This window comes from Periplaneta americana, chromosome 1 (assembly GCF_040183065.1).
Source record: "Periplaneta americana isolate PAMFEO1 chromosome 1, P.americana_PAMFEO1_priV1, whole genome shotgun sequence".
In the NCBI taxonomy this organism is placed as follows: Eukaryota; Metazoa; Arthropoda; class Insecta; order Blattodea; family Blattidae; genus Periplaneta; species Periplaneta americana.
In genome coordinates, this window is record NC_091117.1 from 78,183,904 (window position 1) to 78,206,799 (window position 22,896).

General features: G+C 34.8%; 1 protein-coding gene across 4 annotated transcripts in view; it reads right to left on the reverse strand.

Moving 5' to 3' along the window:
• LOC138697058 (anoctamin-7-like) overlaps positions 1 to 22,896 on the reverse strand; it is a 496,507-nt gene that overhangs the window by 34,341 nt on the left and 439,270 nt on the right. For all 4 annotated transcript variants that reach the window (XM_069822679.1, XM_069822664.1, XM_069822671.1 and 1 more), the window contains 9 exons: positions 20,493 to 20,750; positions 18,037 to 18,257; positions 14,784 to 14,979; positions 9,494 to 9,660; positions 9,278 to 9,406; positions 7,933 to 8,023; positions 6,687 to 6,892; positions 5,146 to 5,370; positions 2,559 to 2,690 (listed from right to left, as the gene is read on the reverse strand). In XM_069822679.1, the coding sequence (XP_069678780.1) occupies positions 2,559 to 2,690; positions 5,146 to 5,370; positions 6,687 to 6,892; positions 7,933 to 8,023; positions 9,278 to 9,406; positions 9,494 to 9,660; positions 14,784 to 14,979; positions 18,037 to 18,257; positions 20,493 to 20,750 (1,625 nt within the window). The remainder of the gene's footprint in view (positions 1 to 2,558; positions 2,691 to 5,145; positions 5,371 to 6,686; positions 6,893 to 7,932; positions 8,024 to 9,277; positions 9,407 to 9,493; positions 9,661 to 14,783; positions 14,980 to 18,036; positions 18,258 to 20,492; positions 20,751 to 22,896) is intronic.

Here is a 22,896-nt window from a genome sequence, read left to right on the forward strand (position 1 = left end):
CTAAGTTGCCGTTTTCCGGCATGGAGATAATTTGCTCATCTAGTACAAAGAATGGGAAAACAAAACAGAGAGAGATAAGGAGCTGGTGAAGTAACACTTTACTCACGTAACCTGAAAAGCTGACACTGATTCATACTTTATTTTCTTTAAAAATGTTGACTGTACCCACCACAGATTTCGAACCTACCTACATCGCTAACTTATTCGGGACGACAACATCTAAAAATTTGCTGTTCAAGTCGGCATCTCTGATCGTCCCCATAAAGATGTCAACAAAATTCTCCTTCTCCATTACAATGCGAGGCCACACACAAGCGTAAGCAGTCGTCAACAAATCACAAAACTTGGGTGGACTGTCCTTCCTCATCTGCCCTACAGTCCGGATCTCCCAACATCTGACTTTTATTTTTTAATCTCTTAAAGAATGCGATCCGTGGGAAGCGACATGACGACGATGAGTAGGTCATAGGAGACGTCAGAACGTGGCTGAGAGCAAGAACAGCTGAATGGTACCGAGATGGCATTCGGGGTCTAACATCTAGGTGGCGTAGGGCCATAGATTTGAATGGAGACAATGTGGAAAAATAGGCATTTGTAGCCAATTAATTTGGGAAATAAAACAAACTTTGAATGAGAAAAAAAAAATGATGTGCATTATTTATAGAACCGCCTAGTACATACCGAGTGTGACATTATCAGGAAAATGCCGAAGTCATGTGCTGCGTTTGTGTACACAAACCACAAATTCCAAACCTACCAGAATCGATAACTTCGTATCGAAGCTGCCATTTTTAAATCGGGCCAGAACCTGTGTTGATTCCACATACTTGTGTTATATGCTAGATGTGCAGTATGCATACTGAGCGAGACATCACAAAATTTCGATGTTAGTATGCCGTTTTTCGGTGCACAAATAGTTATTACATGAGAACTACATAGTTTCTTGCCCATTCAACAAATGGCGCAATAGCTAATTCACGGCATTAGGAACTAAATCTTCCGAGATAGCCAGTTAACGGTCTAGGTAGGTTTGAAATTTGTTATCGTTGCATAAGCATGGCGTGATATTAACAGCGATGTCTCTATGTTCTGGTCAAAGTCTACTTACATTTCTGGATTATAGTAATCTGATAAATATCCCATTTTTAACGTAGGGATTCCTATAATATAGAATTAATTAATTAACCTTGACGATATGATGAGAGCGAAGATAAACAGTAGGATTTTCATTTTAACATAGGTAAGACTGCAGGTAAATTTTGCCTGCAGATCTCTCATTGTGGCAGGGTTCTTCTGCATGCTGTAAATAAATATAGGACGCGAGTGTTCCAGTACACTTCGATTCAGGATGCTAAGGATTTTTAAAAGTTGTTAAAATTCAGTCACTTTTTGCCAGTCTTTGATAAGTGTACCTCGAATCTAATGGCAACATGGTAACCACGGAATATTGTTGTGTGCCTTTTGCAGGAAGATAAATGTTAATAGTATTTACCTGGAAGGATGCAGACTTATAATTAAAAATAAAGAATGTCTTTTTAAGGTAAAGTGATTGAATAAAATATATGCAATAAAACTTCAAAGTTTATTATCTTGTGTACTTGGTTCCACAACTCTTAATAGATAAAAATTGTGTGTTTGTACGTGAGGTCTGAATAAATTATATCAAATTTCATTTGTCTCCATACGAATATTTTAACGGTCTTACTAATAAACCATGTATAATTTTTATATGAGACTTATACAGAGTTGGAAGAGAAAACTTTACTACTTAACCATGTTTTAAGCAATGTATATAAAAGCAGTGTGTAACTCTACACGGGAATTGCTTTGCTGCAGTTATAGACACGAAACACCCTGTTTAAGCATTGTATACAGAGAAAAAAATGGCCGCCTCTCTAACAGCTGTTCATATCGATTGTCATTTTACAATGATGTTTGCCTTGTAACCACAGAACAACAAATCAAAGCGCACACAGTAATTAGAATAATATTACTGTAGCGGTATTATTTGGTTAAAATACAGCGTGGTAATCAATTAGGCCCATTTGTACTATCGATACTTTTAGTGCGGTACACTAGCGCATATTATCGGATGCAATCGAGAATCTGTTACCTTTCGTAAGAAAATAATGACGAAATTATAACATAGTTCTGTAACAGTTCTATTGCCATACACGACGTATATAGTGATTATTAGTCAGGAATTTATACACGACTTATAAACAAGCTATTCACTGTATAAGTACAAGGGAGTCAAACGTCTGCATAGAAGTTCTTATTAGTAAGACCGTTAGTGTCTTATTGATATTTGCATGGCTCCCATATTCTTTTCCTTGTTTTCTTCGGAAAAGAGAGGAAATTTGATTATAATTTGACAACTTGGGTCCACATAGGAATATATTTTTTCTGTGATAATGTGAACTAGTACCTCGTTCACCGTGTGTGTTGAATATACATTTTTGACACTTTAAAATATTATAAAACAGGATAAAAACAACTATAGTAGAAAGTCTTTCCTAGCTTAAATATTTTAACTTACGAGCAATTAATTCCTTTACCTTTAGAATGGTTTCAGAATCCTGCAGTGCCTGTTTAGCCAGATATCTTTCTCGTTTTATTTTCAACTCCAGGCTCTCAGGAATATCTGGCACCAACACATCGATCAGGCGACATATCCCGAACACAACATGCTGTAACACAAACTTCATTCTCTATAATACAGCACTGATATCTTAGATTTTCATTAATGTATTCTGTTCAAAATTTGTCATATTTTGAGTAACACAAGATATCACGAATTGTTATATTTTTCTCACTATATTTATATTAATAACAACATTTGCGATCTATACTTCTTTCCATAACGTCTGACAGGTGACGTAAACATTGCCGGCAGCGGTTTCATTCCACACTGAAGCTTTCTACCTCCACCCAACTTCAAGAACAGGTGGAATGTGACCTCTGCCATGGTTAAATAGCAATTATCGTTCTCTCTCTGCCGGCAATGTTTACGTCGCCTCTTAGACATTATGGAATATACAGGATGATCAATAAATCTGTTGGGAATTTTCGTTTGGAAATCGTAGACGAATGGAATAACACTGCCTCTTATTCTCCAATACGAACAAAAATCTATGATGAAATATCGGTAGAACGGAGAAAAATTCTCTCCAGCTTTACGTGCTGGCGCTTTATCCACTAAGCCACACCGGATTCAAGTTCCGATGCCGGTTTGAATTCCGCTCATTGTTAAGTTCTACCTACTATATTCTCCTTTGTTTGTCTACCCTCGTGCATCGTGTCACAGTATGTGTGACAGTAGACACAGTCCAACCTCAAGTACAGAGATGCACTCATTACGAGTGACTAAGTGGCCGGGGTCCGACGGAACAAGGCGCCGTGTTGAATCACAACGTGATTACTTCCGCTTTATCATATTACTATGATGTACCGAAGTATATATGTACTTTCAGTGCAGCAATTCTGCGTTTCCATATGGTGAAGAATCGCTAGGACGAAGAAACATTCACTCCGGAAGCGGAACTCGAACCCGGGTTTCCAGCTTTAAGTGTTGGCGCTTTATTCACTAAGCCACACCAGATTCAAGTTCCGATGCCGGATTGAATCCCTTTTATTTTTAAGTTCTATCTACTATATTTCCCTTTGTTGGCCTACCTTCGTGTATCATGTCCGTTCTACCGATTCTTCGCCATATGGAAAAGCATAATTACTGCACTGAAACTCCATATGTATTTCAGTACATCATAGTTATAAAATCTATGATATCTAAGTGATCCATTCGCTTGTTGCGCATTGAGGTGGACACTTGGGATTAATTTACCAAAGTGAAATGACCTCCACGAGAAAAAAAACCACACGTTAAAGAATACAAATGAGTTGTTATTTTAAATTCTGGTATTTTAGGAATAAAACAGTCTTTTCCTCGTATTAATTGGCATCTAAATATTCAATATGATCAAAATCATTTAGAAGACAAGGTTAGCCTATACCACAGTCTAGTATATACAGTCACGAAGTTCAATACGTAGGGAATATGCATCCATAGATAGTTGCTAACTACTAGGATCGCTACTGTCGCCTCATAACAGACAATGCGAAATAGTACCGGCACAACCTATTGTTCCTAGTATCCTCAACAACTCAAGCTTCGTGACTATATATACTAGACTGTGGTTATACATACAGGCAGCCTGAATTACCGATATATGAGGCAGATCAGAAAGAGTTATGAGATAGACACATAGACATCATGCATAAGTATCTTTTCGATGAAAGTAGTCTATATGTGAAAGGTTACATAGTACGTATATTTCTTCCCAGACATTATTCTTAGGAGTATGACGAACAAAAATATACGAGTATAATAGTTTGTTCCTTTGCGGAAAGTTTTCGAAAAAATGCATTTAAAATTAAAAATGTTTATAAATGCAAGTTTTTTTAGGTTAGTGTAGAATAAACTATTTGTTACATTTTAATAGTAATTTAGTCATGACAGGTACAAGTTTCGATTAATCACCTAAAAAGAAATTGAAGACCTCCCAAGAGAAGGATGTAACATCAGATTCTTGAAACATGTGATGTAGATGGAAAAAGTAATTTCAATGGCTGAATAAAACTGAATCCTTATTTAGTCAAATGGTTGTGGTAGTAAATATAAGCCTAATTAAATATGCACCTAAAATTATTTTCCTTTCCCTGAAACATTTACTACAGTTTTGTTGGTTACATCCTTATTTCGGGGAGGACTTCAATTGCGGATTTCGCTCGTCAGCTGTAGTAAAGTGTCTGTGGAAAGCCGACAACGTTGCAATCACGATACATTCTCCTCTGAAAGTCCGTCACATGAAGGAGTGCGTACTGTTACTTATGCACTACAGTATCGCTAAGTGTTTCATTTACTCAAAATATCCATAGACTATTGAGCGTATCAAGAAAATTATTTGATAAAATTTGCTCGTAATGACCTGATTTGTAACTCGTAGCAATTAATGTAATATGTTTCCTTTCTTCCCGTGTACCAAACAAAATCTTAAAATGGGCTTTCGAAGCATCAAAATAATTATTTGTTAGCTTTATTATAAGAAAGTAAAAGCATTATTATAATATTAAAGTTCATGTTTTCACCTCAAAAACGATGACGAATGCTAGTCTAACAGCCAGTAACCTCCAGAAAAAAGGGGTATGGTTGCCATCCTCATCCCGAAGGCCTCGATATCGACATGGCTGGGGCATGGTTCCAGGAGGAGCGTAAGCCAGAGTGAAGTTGACGTAGCCAACCAGATTCCAATCGTATTCATACTGATACAGCAGCTTCGACAGGAACTCGGATGTGAAGGCTATTAGGAATGCCTGTGTGAAGCAACAAGAAACAAATATTTATATATAGCAGCGACGGGGAACAGTCTTTCTAAGAAAGCGTAGCCTCTCCTGCTGCGTTAGTTGCTGTTGTATGTACTCATGCTAACTGCTCTGTTTACACTACGACTTCCCCGTCCCTGATACACAGTATTTGTCAGAAGTAAGAGTTAACTTTAATTGCTCATATTTTCTACAGAATCTTAAAATTCCTGATACTAGCATATTACACAAGAAATGACATTTTTTTAATCACCACCAATTACCATAACTTTATCATAGGTGTTGTATGTGTTCATCATTTTATTCTTGTACAATTAACAGCCTATGCTGTCTACAGCAACTTTGAGTTCGCGCTCTGGAATATCTGCCGCAGTGTGTGCGATGGAGTCCTTCAACACATTAATTGTCGTAGTTTGTAGGTTTGCTCAAGAACATTCTTTCCTTCAGATAGCCCCACAACCAATAATCTGCTGAGGTAATATCTGGTGATCTTGCAGGCCAAGTTACAGGAAAGTGCCTACTGACAACACGACCACCAAAACAATTAGAAACAAATTCATTGTCATGGTGATGCAAAAAGTCTCATACTTGTGTAATAAGCTAGTGCCAAAACTTTTAAAATTGTGTAGAAAATAAAGAAAATATTAGCAATTTAAGTTACCTTCTACTTTTGAAAAATCCTATATCTTCATGAACAGTAAATGAAAGGGACAAAACGAGATTATAGACCAGCCCTGGGCAAAAGAGAGGAAGTGAAAGGGACGGAGAAACCTCCGACCTTGTCCTTTACGCTTACACCCCCTTATAAACAAACGGAGAGTAAAGTTCTATGCATCAGTGATGTATTTTAGGCGACCAGCGAGAGCCGAAAGTTCGTAAAAGCTATGATACCCGCCTGATACAATCCGTCACTACCTTCCTCTCTGCTCGTACCGCACCAAAACATAAATGTCTCGGCCGAGGAAGGTGGAGTAAGGAGTTAAGGGTGATCTGCAGTGATTCAATCGAGTTAATAGCATCCAGATGTTTTAGACTAACGAAATTAAATGTTTACTAGAATGTAGCGAAACGAAGAAAAATAAATAAAAATAAACATAGGTATTCGAGAATAATGAAAAATATTTAAGATACACAATAGAGATCACATAGGTACAATTGGATATCCTACATATGATTACCAATTTTGTTAATAAATCCGATATAAAAACTAATGGTAACGCTTTTCATACAGCATCCAATAGAATGAGCAATAATGCCTCCTAACTTTAAACCGTATACTAGATTTAGGGATGTCCCATTACACTCACATTGCTAATAACTGCAAGATGTGCCAGCATGTCCAGAATCTTGAACCAGATGCCTATGTTCTCTGCACGTTCCGCAACGATTCGCCTGGTCTCGCACACAAACTTCTGGGCGTCGAGACGAATTTCTACCCAGTTATTGAGAAGTGCAAATAACGGAGCTAATGGAAAGGCCGCAACAAAAATAGTGATGAATCCGAACTGAAGAACTGGAACAAAAGATATACAATGTATAATATGTTCAGCTCTGCATAAGTCTTGTGAAAGGTAATTTTAAACGGAAAATGCATAAATGAAGAAATGAAAAATGGAGAATTGAATCAATAATGAAATAAACGTGTACATAAATAAGTATAGAATTAATAGTTGAATGAATAAATGGAAACAGAAACAAATAAATTAAGACATTAATAAATGAACGAGTGAACAGATTAATAAATGAACGAGTGAACACATGAATCAATGTACGAATGAACAAATGCATCAATGAACGAGTAACTAAATGAATAAATTAACGAGTGACTAAATGAATCAATGAACGAACAACTGAACAAATAAATCAATGAAAGAATGAATCAATAAACGAGTGAACAAATGAATCAATGAATGATTGAACAAATAAATCAATGAACTAATGAACAAATGAATCAATAAGAGAGTAAATAAATTAATCAAGAACGAGTGAGCAAATTGATCAATAGACGAGTGAATAAATGGACCAATGAAAGAGTGAATTTATGAATCAACGAATAAGTCGATACACGAGTCAATTAACTATTGAAGAAATTAATCAATTAACGAGAAAAAAATGGATCAATGAGCTAGTAAACAAATTAATCAATGGAGGATTGAACTCGAAGAGTTAACACATGAAATAGTCAACAAATACATCAATGAACGAATATCGTTTTGTTAAAATACCGTCAATCATACAGTAATTTATTACAAAAATATACAGATTTAAAACGTAAAATTGTTTAGTCACACGTTAAAAAGTGTTAAAATTTTCAGGAGACACTGATGAAGACGTAACATCACGTCGAAACGGGCCGTCTGTCCAAGGTATATTACCCTTTTTTAAAAATTTTAACACTTTTTAACGTGTGACTAAACGATTTTATGTTTTAACAAACAAAGTGTTAACGTGAACTATAATCAATGAATGTACAGATTTCTTTCGACTTCTCCGTCGTTTTACTGATACATTGCCAGTATAAATAGTGTTCTTCACTTTTGCAAATAAACTCACCCATTTCTAAGTACTCCTGGAAGAGTCCCTCGCTGTTTATGAGTTGATAATCCTCTTCCCACCTTGTCTTGTGCTTCTTTGACAACTTTACCTATTTATAAACAACACTGTATGTAGTATATTCCAAAAAAAAAAAACAACTTACACTTATCAATATACAGTAAGTGTGTAATTAAAAATATGTGACAATGTGTACATTCTCCAAGTAAAAGGGAATTCAAAAGGGAATTGCTATTAAATTAAAGCTATCACAGTTTTACATTACATATTTTTATATAAATTCATTCATGGACAGCGGAAATTACTAAGCACCCATAAATAGTGTGCCATGGAAATAAGTACATATAAGTAAAACAGCGTATAGATACAATTTATATAAATTTAAAATGTCCAATTTTCTTGTATAAATATTCCATTCTATGAAATATATTATATCATTTACAATAAAATAGAATCATATGTAAACTAAAAAATTTTAAGTTATAAATAAAAAAAAAAATATTCATGCGCAAATCATCCGCACGAGAAACTTAACTCTCCGAATTATTAAGTTGTCAGATATGGTATTAGGCTATAGCCCATGTTTAAAGATATTTAAGTTCAGAATTTCGCTGGCTGGACGCTTGTCTCAAAATAAGTAAAAGTAAAAGTAAAAGTAAAAGTAAAAGTAAAAGTAAAAAAGTAAAAAAGTAAAAAAGTAAAAAATTAAAACAGTAATAAAGTAAAAAAGTAAAAAAGTAATAAAGTAAAAAAGTAATAAAGTAAAAAAGTTAAAGTTAAAGTTAAAGTTAAAGTTAAAGTTAAAGCAAAGCAAGTAAGGGAGCAAGGAAACAAACAAACAAGTAAGTTATAAATAAATAAATAAATAGATTAATAGTTAAATAGGTAAGCAGGTAAATAAATATGGATAAATACATAAATGGGTAAATAGGTAAGCAGATAAATAAGTAAACGAATAAATAAATAAATGGAAATAAATAAATAAATGTAAATGAATAAGCAAATAAATAAAAATAACAAATAAAGATAAATACATGAATGAATAAAATATAAATGAATAAAACATATTTCTACTTGCGTTTTCCACAATACGCTGGTTTACCGCTGTACCCGTCGGGCACAGCTTTGCAGAATACACTACTTCTATCGCTAAAAAAATAGGCTGATAGAGGCGAAATAGTAATGAAGCTTTAATGAGTATTGGGAAGGTGTTGGTTCACGGCCATTGAAATTTGTACTATTACAGCGTTCGCGTGGAGCGACTTGGGAAACCACGAAAAACTGAAGTGAGGATAAAATTAATTAATTAATAGACTACAAATTGAATATGGAGTTGTAGAGTCACCTGCTTTTTCTGCCACCAGGCCTTTATCTTGGGCACTAGTATCTCCTGTGCATTGTTGATGATCTGCTTGCCGATCATAATAACCGCCAACTGCTGGGCCAGCTCGATGAGGCAACCGCCTGCACTGCACTGAACAGAGAACGAGACTCCGGTGAAAGCATGAATCAGTAAATCTAGAATATAGGCCTATATGTAATTAACAGAATACCAACTCACATCCTCGTTTCGCAGCCGTAAGATGCGGGTGTAGTTGCCAGGGTACCCAACAAAGCGGCCTTTGAAGAACGCTATATAGAATATGGAGGAGTAGAAGTTGACGAACTGGAAGATGAACACTTTGAATGTGAGATTGTCATCAAACTCCGTCTGTGTGCGGTGCATTTCTGCAAGAAGAAGTCAAGTTTAGGAGTTTGAAATTTTTTATTGGACTAATTAGTACAAACAAACATAGTAATGACTGGGTATAAACTCAAGTGCGAGCGGAATCAGTAGAAAGTTGACACGTGGAAGTTTCTATCATTAACATCAGATTAACAGCAACAAGACGTCACGTCTCTTGGCGTAAGGAGGGAATGTAGCATTCAGTTCAATGAGCTCTGTACACCCAGGGTGCGAATTAAGATTTCTGATGGGGAGAGGGGATAGAATTCTAAATAGAGAAAACTATACATAAAATAATTATTATCCTCATTCGATACGGCTCAACGCTTGGTTGCACTGAGTTGGTGTCTTGCATCTTGATCATAATAATAATTATATCCATGAGCAGGCTTAACATAAGATGTGTAATTCCTAAGTTATTGATTGTTGTCAGCTTGCCGGTGATGATAATACTGTACATCAATATTATTGTTTCCTTTCCTTACTTTATACTTTACCTATAAAGTACATATATCCGTATTAAAAAATTATATTTTGCGAGTGGGGGATAGAAGTTATCCCTGGCAGGAATGTTAATATGAATTTATGAGACGGGGATAACTTTCCAACAGGGGGGAAATCCCCCCCTCCCATCTGCCCCGTTAATTCGCACCCTCCGTACACTTAACATTCAGTATCGAGTCCGAGAGTCCGCTGTTTATCACATAGAGAGTCAATGAAATGGTGTAGAGATTAGTGGTGTTGGCGTGTCCGAGCTATGGTTGGGCGTTGTTAGAGTTGCGCTATGGCTGATTATTTGGTTGGTTTTTAATCAATTGCGCTGTAATTTTGTTAATTGATAGCTTAATGTCTAAGGAAAGCAAAGTAAAAAGAAATGTGAAAAAAAATTTGAAAAGCGAGAAAAAAACTGTGACTTCCATGTGATCTGTTCAGAATAGATATTTACACTTTCAAAAGTTGGTAAGCGGCAAACTGTTTTTTATTTTTCACTTTAGATGAGGATCTAACAAGCAAACATTCTGATGGAGGCAAATAAAAAAGTTATTTTTTTTCTTCCACCACGTTAATAATGTCAAAACAAGTGCTTATACAAATTTTGGTCACTCGACCGCAATAATTACGACGCCGTCCAGAAAGTGATTTTCCCTGGGGCCGTTTACAGAAAGAAATCACAACTGCATGGAAAGATTATTATTAGTATTATTATTATTATTATTATTATTATTATTATTATTATTATTATTATTATTATTATTATTATTATCATCATCATAACTTATCACTATCATCATTGCTATCTCTATTTTTCTTTCTTTTTTTTTCTTGCATTAGCTCGATGAGAGTTCTGTAGTGTTCTTTTGACCCAGTCATCTTCTATAGGGCTTTAATTTAATTTGTATTATTTTCAGCAGTGTTTGTATTTCTTTTTTTGTATTTATATGTGCTATCTGGTAGGATGGAAGAGAAGGCCTTATGGCCTTAATCCTGTAAGATTAAATAAATAAATAAAATAATTAAATAAATTGAAAATTAAAATTGAAAGATTTATTGAAACAGATACAGAAATTGTTGCACTATTTGTCAACACATCCTCTATTTGCTACCCACCACACCCAGGAATCGGAGACACTTCTTGACATTATTGCCACGACTAATCCTCAGCTAGTATTAACGAATGGACAACTACCAGCGCCGGGTATCTCAGTACACGACATAATCTTTTTAGACTATTCCTTGTATTGTCCAAAATATAAACCTCGCATCACATCATACCGGGACTTAAAGCATATTGAGCATGATGAATTAATCAATGACGCACTTAGCCTGCCTTGGACTGAAGTGTGGAATTTACCAGACATTGACGACAAAATCGAAAAATTTAACGACCTAGTAATTCAGTTATACGATAAACACGCACCCTTGAAAACCAGACGAGTTGGTAGACACCCTGCGCCTTGGATGTGCGATGCCATAAAATTACTCATGACAGACAGAGACACTGCTTATCGTAAATACAGACGGAGCAAGGACGAATTAGATTTTAATACTTACAAAGTTTTAAGAAATAAATGTAATCAAGCAGTAAGAAATGCTAAATTACGCCATGCACATTCCCTTATTCTACCTTCGGTCAGTGCGAAAGAATTGTGGCGTAACCTTAATAACCTGGGTCTAACAAAAGCAAAGCCTCGGGTAGATAACATCAACTTGTCACTCAATAGTCTAAATGAACATTTTGTCACTGCTCCACCTGAACCATTACATAAGCAAGAGACTCTTGAATTTCTCAGCTCTTACCCCCAACCTGTGTGGGATTAATTCTTCTTTAAATACATTAACCCGACTGACGTAATGAAGACGCTGCGACGTATGAAATCTAAAGCCCAAGGTATAGACAATATAAATATCACTCTCCTGTATAAAATAATAGATGTGATCCTGCCGACCGTCACACATATATTCAATGCATCTATTATGACTGGATCCTACCCCTCACTCTGGAAAATGGCATTAGTGAAACCTTTACCTAAATCTAACACACCTTCTACAGTAAACCAATACAGACCGATATCAATTCTTCCCACTCTTTCAAAAGCATTAGAACATATTGTACATGGACAACTTATGAACTATCTCGACGAACACAAACTCCTTGATGACTATCAATCGGGTTTTAGACATGGACACAGCACTTCTACAGCCCTACTTAAAGTGACTGAGGACATCCGTGAAGCTATGGATAGGGGTGAAGTAACGGCACTAACTCTTCTCGATTTCAGCAATGCCTTTGGTTCTGTTGATATCGACTTGCTTCTTGCAAAGATGAAGGCTTTGCACCTGTCAGACAATACCTTGAGCTGGATGGACTCCTACCTACGTGACCGCCAACAGTGTGTTTCACTTGATAATCAATTCTCCCAATGGAGATGCACAAAGGCGGGAGTGCCGCAGGGCTCCGTATTAGGACCACTACTTTTCTCTATCTACATTAATGACGTATCAAAGAACTTACAGTATTGCCGATATCACCTCTATGCCGACGACCTACAACTTTACATACATTCCAGACCCAATACGATCAATGAATCGATTGACAAGTTAAATTGTGACCTAGCCACTGTCTCCACTTGGGCGGCCAATTTCGGACTCGCACTTAATCCAAGTAAGACTCAAGCCATAATTATTGGACATACGCGTTTAGTTAACTCCCTTAATAACAGTAATCTTTCAGTTGTTACCCTTAACAACAAGCTAATCCCTTATTCATCTGTCGTAAAAAATCTTGGCTTCTTTTTTGATAATAATCTAAGTTGGAATTTTCAAGTTAAAGAAACGATAAAAAAAATCTGTTCCTCCATTCACTGTTTGAGTCGCTTGAGAAACTTCTTGCCCCAGCAACTAAAACTTACCCTAGTGCAAACCCTAGTAACGCCGCACTTCGATTATTGTGACGTTTTGTTAAGTGACCTAAGTTCTGAATTGTCAGTCAAGTTACAGCGAGCTCAGAATATGTGCGTCAGATACGTGTGCAACATCCGACGGTATGATCACATATCACCGTCCTTCGCAAGTCTCTCGTGGCTCCGACTTAAAGAACGTAGAACTTTACACTCTTTGTCTTTACTCTTTCGAATTCTGCACACTTCAACACCAAATTACCTTTCGTCTCGTTTCTCTTATCTATACTCTAACCACGACGTAAATACCAGATCACTTATCTGTGGCACGCTAAGTATACCTCTTCATAGAACATCTTGTTATTCATCATCTTTTACAATATCCACCTCGCGTCAATGGAATTCCTTGTCACAAAAGTATTAGGGGCTGCAAGACAATAAACACCTTTAAGAACAGCTTAAAAGATAACCTTATTAGCATTTCACTCCAATCTTACTGATTTAAACTATCACTGACTACATTGTTACTTTTTTCTTTAGACATCATCCTGATTGTGCTGTATTTTAATTGTCTCGTAATAATTTCTTTCTATTATCTAATATTATTTGAAATATATTAACATTCTATGTATTTTAGTTTAATTCTGCTACACAGTTTATTTCAGTGTTTAATTAATAGTTCATAGTATTTTGTTGTTTAATTTGTAAATAACTTTTGTATACATGTAACTCTCATCTAAATCAAATTGTTGGATTCTTTGTAAGTTCATGCATATGTATATACACTTTTTGCTGGTTGAGTGGAAGAGAAGGCCTTACGGCCTTAACTCTGCCAGCTAAAATAAATCATTATTATTATTATTATTATTGGAATTGAGACATCTGTCATACTATAGAATCAATTTTTGTATTCTTGTGTGGCAGAAGTCAACCGTCTGGAATTTGACAGCCATTTGCACCTCTCTGTCGATCACATGATATGACAAATGTCTCAATTCCGGTGGGGAATATGTTTAAAAATAGCTAAAAAATTGCTGTGTCTGTTCCAATAAATGTTTCCAATGAAATTGTGTTTTCTTTCTGTTTACGGCCCATGGCGAACTTATTTTTTTACAGATCTCGTAATTGCGGTCGAGTGGCCAAAATTTATATAAACACTCCTTTTGACGTTATTAACATGGTGAAAGAAAACAAAATTAACTTTTTTATCTGCCCCCATCAGAATGTTGCTTGTAAGCGAGAAATATTGATATAAAATGAAAATTACTTTTAAAAGTGGTCGCTGCTCAAAATATTTACTGGTTTCCGAGTTACGGCGAGTTAAACAAGAGAGCGTTTTGTCTTGGCGGAGTAGTCTTTTCTGTTGGATTCTCAACTAAAATTTCTTTCCTGAGCCTTCTTGTAATTCGGCCTGAATAATATTTATCAATCTTGAGCTTTTTTAAGTAGATGAATATCAGTGGTAAATCTCAAACGAGATACCTACCACGTTTAACATTGAATTAGGCCTACGGTAAACTTCATTCACTTCTACATTATCCGTCTAGAAGTAGCGGGCTCGCTATTGAAATAACGTGAGGTGAATTTCTCTTATTGACTCTTTCATCAATGACGTCAACATAGCGTTAACCATTTTGAGGAGGGTGTGAAAACTCTCAGTTGTTTCAGTGCACGATTTGTTTTGCTTCACAGCAAATGAACAAAATTACGAGATATCGGGGACTTACCCCATGCTGTAAGCCGGTACGCCAATTTTTCATATACACGACTCATGGCCATGATGAGAATAAGGTTAACCACAGCACCCGTCATGTTTGCAATAGCCTGGGCCTGTGACCTGAAGGTAGAATTCTGGAAGAGTGGGATAGACACCAACACGCGGTAGATGATCACCGCCACGATGAAGATGATCACCAAAGAAATCTGAAACAGTAAAAATTGAAGCGATGTTACACATGTCACGTTTGTTCAATCGTTATTTGATTCATTAAGTTCATAAATTCATTTCTACATATATTTGTTACTTCATTTTTAATGTACTCCATTAATTCGTCTTTCTATCCATACATTCATTTCTTAATTTAGCATTTCATTCATTCGTTAATTAATTAAATAATTCCTTAGTTACTTCATACTTTAATTTACTTGCTATTTCATTTACGTATTCATTTCTTATTACATCAATTCATTCGATAGTTGGTTAATTTATTTAGTTGTTGGTTGTTGATTTACTTATCTGTTAGTGGATAGTTCATTTACTTACTTGTTAGTTGGTTCACTTACTTGTTAATTGGTTCATTTATTTACTTATTAGTTGGTTCATTTAATTATTCCTTAGATGATTCAATTTATTTTCTTGTTAGTTGGTTCAATTATTTATTTGTTAGCTGGTTAATTCATTTCCTTGTCAGTTAGTTTATTTATTTACTTGTTAGCTGTTAATTTATTTCTTTGTCAGTTGGTTAATTTATTTACCTCTAAGTTATTTCACTATATTGTTAGTTTGTTCACTTGTAAGTTCATCCGTTCATTTGTAAGTTGGTACGTTCCTTATTCGTTAATTCAGTTCCCAATGTGTAATTCATATTTTAATTCATTAATTCATATTTTATCTCATCAATTCACTTTTTACATAATTAATTCGCTTTTTACTTCATTTCATTTTTAAGTTATTAATTCAGTTTATACTTGATTAAAATCACTTTTTAATTTGTTAATTAACTTTTAGAATAACTATTTCAATTTTTAATTTATTCACTTTTTAATTCATGAATTCACTTTTTAATACATGAATTCACATTTTAATTCTTTAGTTCACTTTTAATTCATTAATTATTCACTTTTTACTTCATTTATTAACCCGTACAGAATTGAATTAATATTTTGTTTCTCGGTTACTCGAAAATGGTGTCTTCAGATCATTTTAAGCAGTCACAAACTTTCAATGTTCTTCGGCATTTTTTTTTTTTTAAATGTGTAAATTTTGGAATGACAATTTATATTCACTGCACATACTTATATGTTTATTGAAATAAAGCATTTACTGTGACTAAATTTTGTTTAAGTGTTGGGTCATCAAAATAAACGACGAAAATAAAATTGATACTCCACAAGAAGATCCAAAGGTAGTTTAGTGCTAGAAGAAAGAATTTATTCCGCCAATTCAAGTTGGCTCCTCGAAATTGACTGGAATTATATTTGGAGTGGACGAAACTGGAGGATAAGAATTAAGATTTTTCTCACGACTATCTCATTTTCTCCAACTTCACAAATTTCATTCCTTCAAGATAGGATGTTAGTTTCTACGATGCCAAATGGAGATGAACAGCAAAATTACTAATATCGATTTGAAATTACAACTAAGTACGGTGTCAGTTAGGAACATCAGCTGGTTTGTGGGGTCCGATTTTGTACGTCTTACAGCGAACTGCCGGAGCCAAATCTTTGTACAGGGCTCACTAATTTCACCTTTTCTTCCGGAGAGGTTGTAAGCATAAAAAATCGCCTAGGGTTTTAGTGCAGAAGAATTCCTTTCGACACCCTTTGTAATGAGACGTCTTAAGAGAATGGTGAACTGTTGTCGTTAGAGAGAGATAAAGCTAGAGTAGGGTGACCAGACGTCCTCTTTTGTCCTGACATGTCCTCCTTTTTAGGCCTTTATCCGGGGTCCAGGAGGATTTAAAAAAATCCTTGTCCTCCTTTTCGTAACTTGTATGCCTGATATTTTGAAACTATCTGATTTGACGTCTTTCTTAAGTAATTTGCCTGTAGGTGGAAGCAGCAACGACGAAATATACTCTTTGCGAACAATCATAACTCTCTTTGCTCCTATTTCTTATTGTCGTTGCTTTCATACATGTAGCTATAGTCCCGTCGGTCTAATTTCCGGCAGCCAATCGCGTTGCAGGTCGGCTACATTTAAACGTGTGCGTCCTGTGATTCGCTATTGAAGACGTTATTCATTTCTTAAGGCTCGATAAATACTTAATATAATCACCCGCCATTTTGGCTCTTTCGTTGGCGTTCGCAGAAAGCACACGAAGACGTTATTTGCCGCTCAATTATTTGCTGAATTACAGTGCGTTTGATTTATTATCATAGGAGCTACGACATGATAATGTTTAACGGTGTGGCAAATAGATTCCTCGTATGGTAGTTCGGCAACGAAAGAACAAAAATGGCGAACGATACTATCTACCTAGAATTTATATAGCCTTCACTTCCTAAGACGTAAGCAAAGAGGAGGAGTCACGCCGCGAATAACAGCGTCGCGACTTTAACTGTAAATCATTTTATATTATTAAGTTTTGTTATAAGTAGACCTATGCTGTAATAAAATATATATTGACATGATTTTAGGTATAATATAAGCCTAAGTTTAAATCTAAATAGATATTATCTGTCCTCTTTAATAATTGAACGGGTTTTTTTAGAAAACTTAACTTGTATGCACAAACTACTTCAGTAGCATTTATTGCATTAACCAAACTAAAAGTCCATTTCTTATCCATTTCTGTAGATGAAATATGCGGCATATTTTATGATTTTTAATAACAATATGTTATAGGAAAGAGTAAAGAGCACTCTTGTTAAAAAAAAGTAACATGCGCGAAAATGTACATGTTACGTTTTCGAAATAATCGATTCAATTATAGTTTCCTTGAATTTGATATATGGGTAATTTTAAAATCATTATTATTAAGTTTTTCACAATTATTTTGTAATAAAATATACTTTAAATAGTATGATATAAGCTAAAATCTATACTGTAAACATTTTGTAATAAAATAGATATTGACGAACTTTAAACTACATGTATAATAAGCCTAAATCTAAATACATATTTTCTGTCCTCTTTTTTCGAACGATGTCCTCCTTTTTGAAGCTCTGTGTTCTCTTTTTTATCGATGTGAATCTGGTCACCCTAACCTAGAGATAAAACTGTTATTGTGGATATGTAATATTGCTTAAAATCAGTACCATAAGGAAGATGATGCCAATTCCAGCTGCCACCCTCTTGTTCCTCAGTGAGCTTGGAAAACTAGGCTCTCTAATCCCGGTTACAGGATTTCTCTCCAAGAACGGTGCGCGAGCAGCAAATTCTGGGCGTGGTCGCTCTTCTTCCTCCTGGAACCCCATGCAGTCCCAGTGGTGTGCAAGACTCGCGGACTTGCGCTTCCAGTACTCCAGAAACGTCACAGCTGTAAAGAAATGTCATAATTATCTACAGCAATGACTAACTCACACTGAAATATTAGTCTATCAGAATTGAAAATTACGGGATATTTTTCTACGATACAAGTATTAATTCGTGAACAGTAATGGCGCACCTGTGCTTTGATCTAAGACTTTCACTTGTTGATCTTGAAAATCAGAGTGTGTTTTTGCTAGCTTATCTAAAATTTAGAATTAAAGTTATTTATTAGGGTGAAGTTCAGGCCATCAGGCCTTTTCTTCCACTTCACCAAACTACTACAACTATTAGACTTATCCCGACGTCTAGGAGTAATATTAATTTTCTAAGAAACATAATGTTAAAGTTAGTGGATAGATTTAACAAAACATAGTTTTGAATACTAGGAAAAGTCAACGAAAACTTCATTGGTTTTAATCTAGAAAAACCTGAAATATCTGTTTTGGAACGTAGTCTTCGAAAAGTCCATGTGAGGTCTAGCACAGAAGACAGGAATTTCAATAGATCGAGCAATAATAGTTATTTATGATACTAGTTCGTAAAGGTCCTCTTTTCGGTACAAGTGTAAAGTTTGTGAAACGAGGCGGAGGCGAGTTGTACAAACACACGAGGCCAAAAAGGTAATTCACGAATGTGTATCATACAATGTTCTTTGTACGGTAGCACAAATTTATATTAAATAAATATTTCAAGTTAGAGAGGTTATAAGATCACGATTTCACGGCCGTCTAAACTAATAACCATTAAGAAATAAGAATCCATGAAATGATAGCCTGTTTTATTCACGATCATCATTTCATGGCCGTTTAAACCGGCCATAATAAACAATGCTACATCTGGTTGCGGCAATTTCGAGACTATCATTACACATTAGAAATGTCACACATTAGAAATGGAAAATGAAATGATTATTATTAATAAGTTATTGATTTCAATACAGCATTCTGGACACGTTTATGAACTCAGAAAAATGAATGAATGAATGAATGAATGAATGAATGAATGAATGAATGAATGAATGAATGAATAAATGAATAAATGAATAAATGAATAAATGAATAAATGAATAAATGAATAAATGAATAAATAAATAAATAAATAAATAAATAAATAAATAAATAAATAAATAAATAAATAAATAAATAAATAAATAAATAAATAAATAAATAAATAAATAAACCTATTAGATTTATGAAGAGTGAAGTTACTTCATATCCTTGAAACAATGCAAGTAATGAATACTATAATAGGCCTATTAGCTAACTTCAGGATAATAAGGGATAAAATGTAAATGTGAGTGAATATTAAGTTTGTTACTTATTTGTGTTACGTGTAATATTTACGCCGTGAAAGATCGAGATAATGCATTGATTTCTTACTGAATGAAATTTGTATACAGAATACTGCATTATCTTTGGCAGTGCCTAAAATGAATAGCAGTGTGTAAAGTGATTAATTACTTTTTTACGCACTATTGTTTTAAAGGCTCACTTTACGTAAAGGTAGCAGTGGGTAAAATGCAACTTTACGCATTGTGGTGGAAAAAATTACTAAAATTAAAGTTCTACATGAACTATATGTCAGAGAAATTGGACAACACTTCCAGCAGCTACTGTAAGGAGGGTGAGTACCGAATTGTTATTTAATATTTTAGTACCTACGTTTCAGTCGGGTGAAGCTGAACGTTCGCGAAGATAAAAAGTGTCAATAGTGTGACGATTTTACCCAGGATCGGCCGACTTACATTACGTTAACGTTCGCTAAGACCTTCATATACTGTATGTTCAAAACTATAAATTTAATTTCTACAATTGTTGTTTAGTCAACTGTCTGAAGACAGGTCTGAACCTTACAAGTGATACCAAGAAGCCACCACTTATGAGACAACTAGGCCAGGAGATAATGAGGGTAGAGTGGCCAGTTTCTTTTCCCCTCCATTGCATACATCGCCGACTAGCTACATATTACACTAGTCAAACTTCAGATGCATACAAACAAGTGTTCTTCCTCTGACATCGTCAAGTGAGATTTACTGCCTGATAATAGATGTACATATCAGCCAGAACCTCAATCAGAGGATTTTATACAGTTATACTTTATATATTAAAATATAATGTTCATGTTACAATCTGGATTATATTTTTGTCACTCATGAGTTACCCTAAATTTTGAAAATTTGTTTTGTTTTAGTTACTGCTTTTGATTGTTAGTTAAATAAGTAAAACAATGTATGACAACTCACCCCAGAAGGATACAAACACAGCATAAAACACTGTGCCTGGGTGATCGAAAAGATAGGCGAGCTGTGCATAACTGCAGACCTCGCTGAGGTTCCAGAAGTTACACCCCACGTGGAGATCACACAGAGGACACATATTGAATTCCCCTCCACTGTTACACACCTCTGTGGCAAGCTGATTGGAATGCATTGTGAACAAGCCATAGAGGAACACCAGCAAGCCTACTAGAGCAGCCGGTAGTAGCCACCCTGTGTAGAACCCTGTCAAATTAAATTTAACTGTAAAATCGAACATTGAGGATCAAATAAAATTTACAAAATTTCTTGTAATCAGCTAGATTTTATTCAATTATGAAGAGGATATTTATGTTACTGGAGACGGAATAAATATTTGGTTAACCACATATAACTTTATTTCTGTAGTTCAAAGTATGTTTATATAAATTCTTGTTAGAGTATTAAATCAAGATGACATTAATTTAAGTATTTCTTAGATTTGAAGTTTCAGGTTATGAACTAACGGAACTTCATGCACTAAAATCCTCAAAATATGCATACAACTATGCAATAAAATCTGTTGAAAATAATATGCGCTAAAAATTGAAATATATGCAGTAAAATATACACTTAGGCCATATAGGCGCGGGCTTCTGGTGGATGATCAGCGAACTAACGTTTTTCGTATTCATAAACCAGTGTTAGCGATATGATATGATATGAATCCTGTACAAGTAATCAGTCGATAGCAGGGGCTAGTTTAGCACTCTCATAGCGCGGGCTAGCGAAATGTCTATGCATAGCATCCTTAGAGGCTTATTCGGTTTAATAATATGACATGAATTAAAATAATTTAAAGTAACCATCATTTATGGTATAATAAATTGTGGTGGAGTAGCATCATATGTACTTCAACCATTAATTTTATTACACAGAAGATTAATAAAAATTTGTCTGACCAAAAATATGGATTACCCAACAATGTTAATTTATGCAGATTTTAAAGTATTAACTATTGAAGAAATTTATAAATATAGTTTGCTAACTTACTACCACAGAAATCAAATAAAACATAAATCTAATCGACATGAATATCGTACTTTAAGACAAAAGTCTACTTTCCCATTAATTGAGCCTAAATGTCATACAAGTGCAGCTCTTAAACAAGGTGCTACTTTCGGCGCAAGACTTTATAATAAAATTACAAACCATTTTCCAAATTTGAAATATTTTAAAATTAAAGCTTTTAAAAAAGAAATGTATAAAATTATTCATGATATATAATATTAACAAATGTAGTTTTTACCTTTTATTTCTGTCGACTATATTCATGTTTTTATTGAATGTCACTGGCTTCTCTCTGATTGTCAATTTATATTAAATTTTTTTCTGTCTTTTTCTCTTTCTTCTTTTTTTTTCTTTTTTTGCTCTTGTGTGTTATTTATCGGTTTGAATTAAGTTATTTACTGTATTTAGTAAACTGTCCTGGTAAATTTTATGTTATTTTATTGGCTAAGACCACACCGTACACGAGCCTAGATCTTACGGTAGTGGCTAGAAACATTTTTGTTTTATAAACTTAATTTGTACTCATTAGCTCATTAACTATTTTAACTGGTACCTTTTTAACTTTCTAACTTTCCAACTTTCTTTAAAACTCCCTTTGCCTTTCACGTAATTATTATGGCAGTAAACAACCAACGATTTCTCCAGGCTCTCGTGATACCTCTCTTATCTGTCAGAATTAGTTTAAAATATGTCAAGAACGATCTCCCGACATCACATGATGTGACAAGTGATTTCATTGTCGCAGGTCGTTTAAATACATTCAGTTTCGTTTCTAAGAAATCAAAGCGCACTAGCAGCATTGTCGTCGCAGCAGTTCCAAGACCTCAACAATACGTGACTTTAATGTCGCATGTATCTAAATACTGTATATTCACGTTTGGTTCTACGAAATCGGAGTAAAAGTCTGAATGACATCTAGGCGACGCGTATTTTCGCCCTGGCTCCAGAAACATTAAACCTAGATTATAATACTCAGATTGCTCGGCCTTATAGGCTTTCACGGTAACAACTTTGTCAGATTTACTATGCTGCCATCTAGTTGTTACATAAAGAGTCACGTCATAACTCCCATTTGAATTGCATTAGCGACTGTACTGCCATCTCGTTTTTGTTTACGGCGGACGGGTGACGATTCTGGCGATTGTTTTCTTCAAAGTGCTACCGATTTTAACATATGGATGGGCAATCTTTTATATATGTAATCTGGGATAATACTTATACGGCTAGTAAGCTTATTTATACAGAGCTTGCGTCATGTTAAAGTTGAAAACGATCTAAATTATACACTATGGAGAAGTATCCATTGTCGTCGCAGTAATTTCATGTCTCAACAGTAATTACT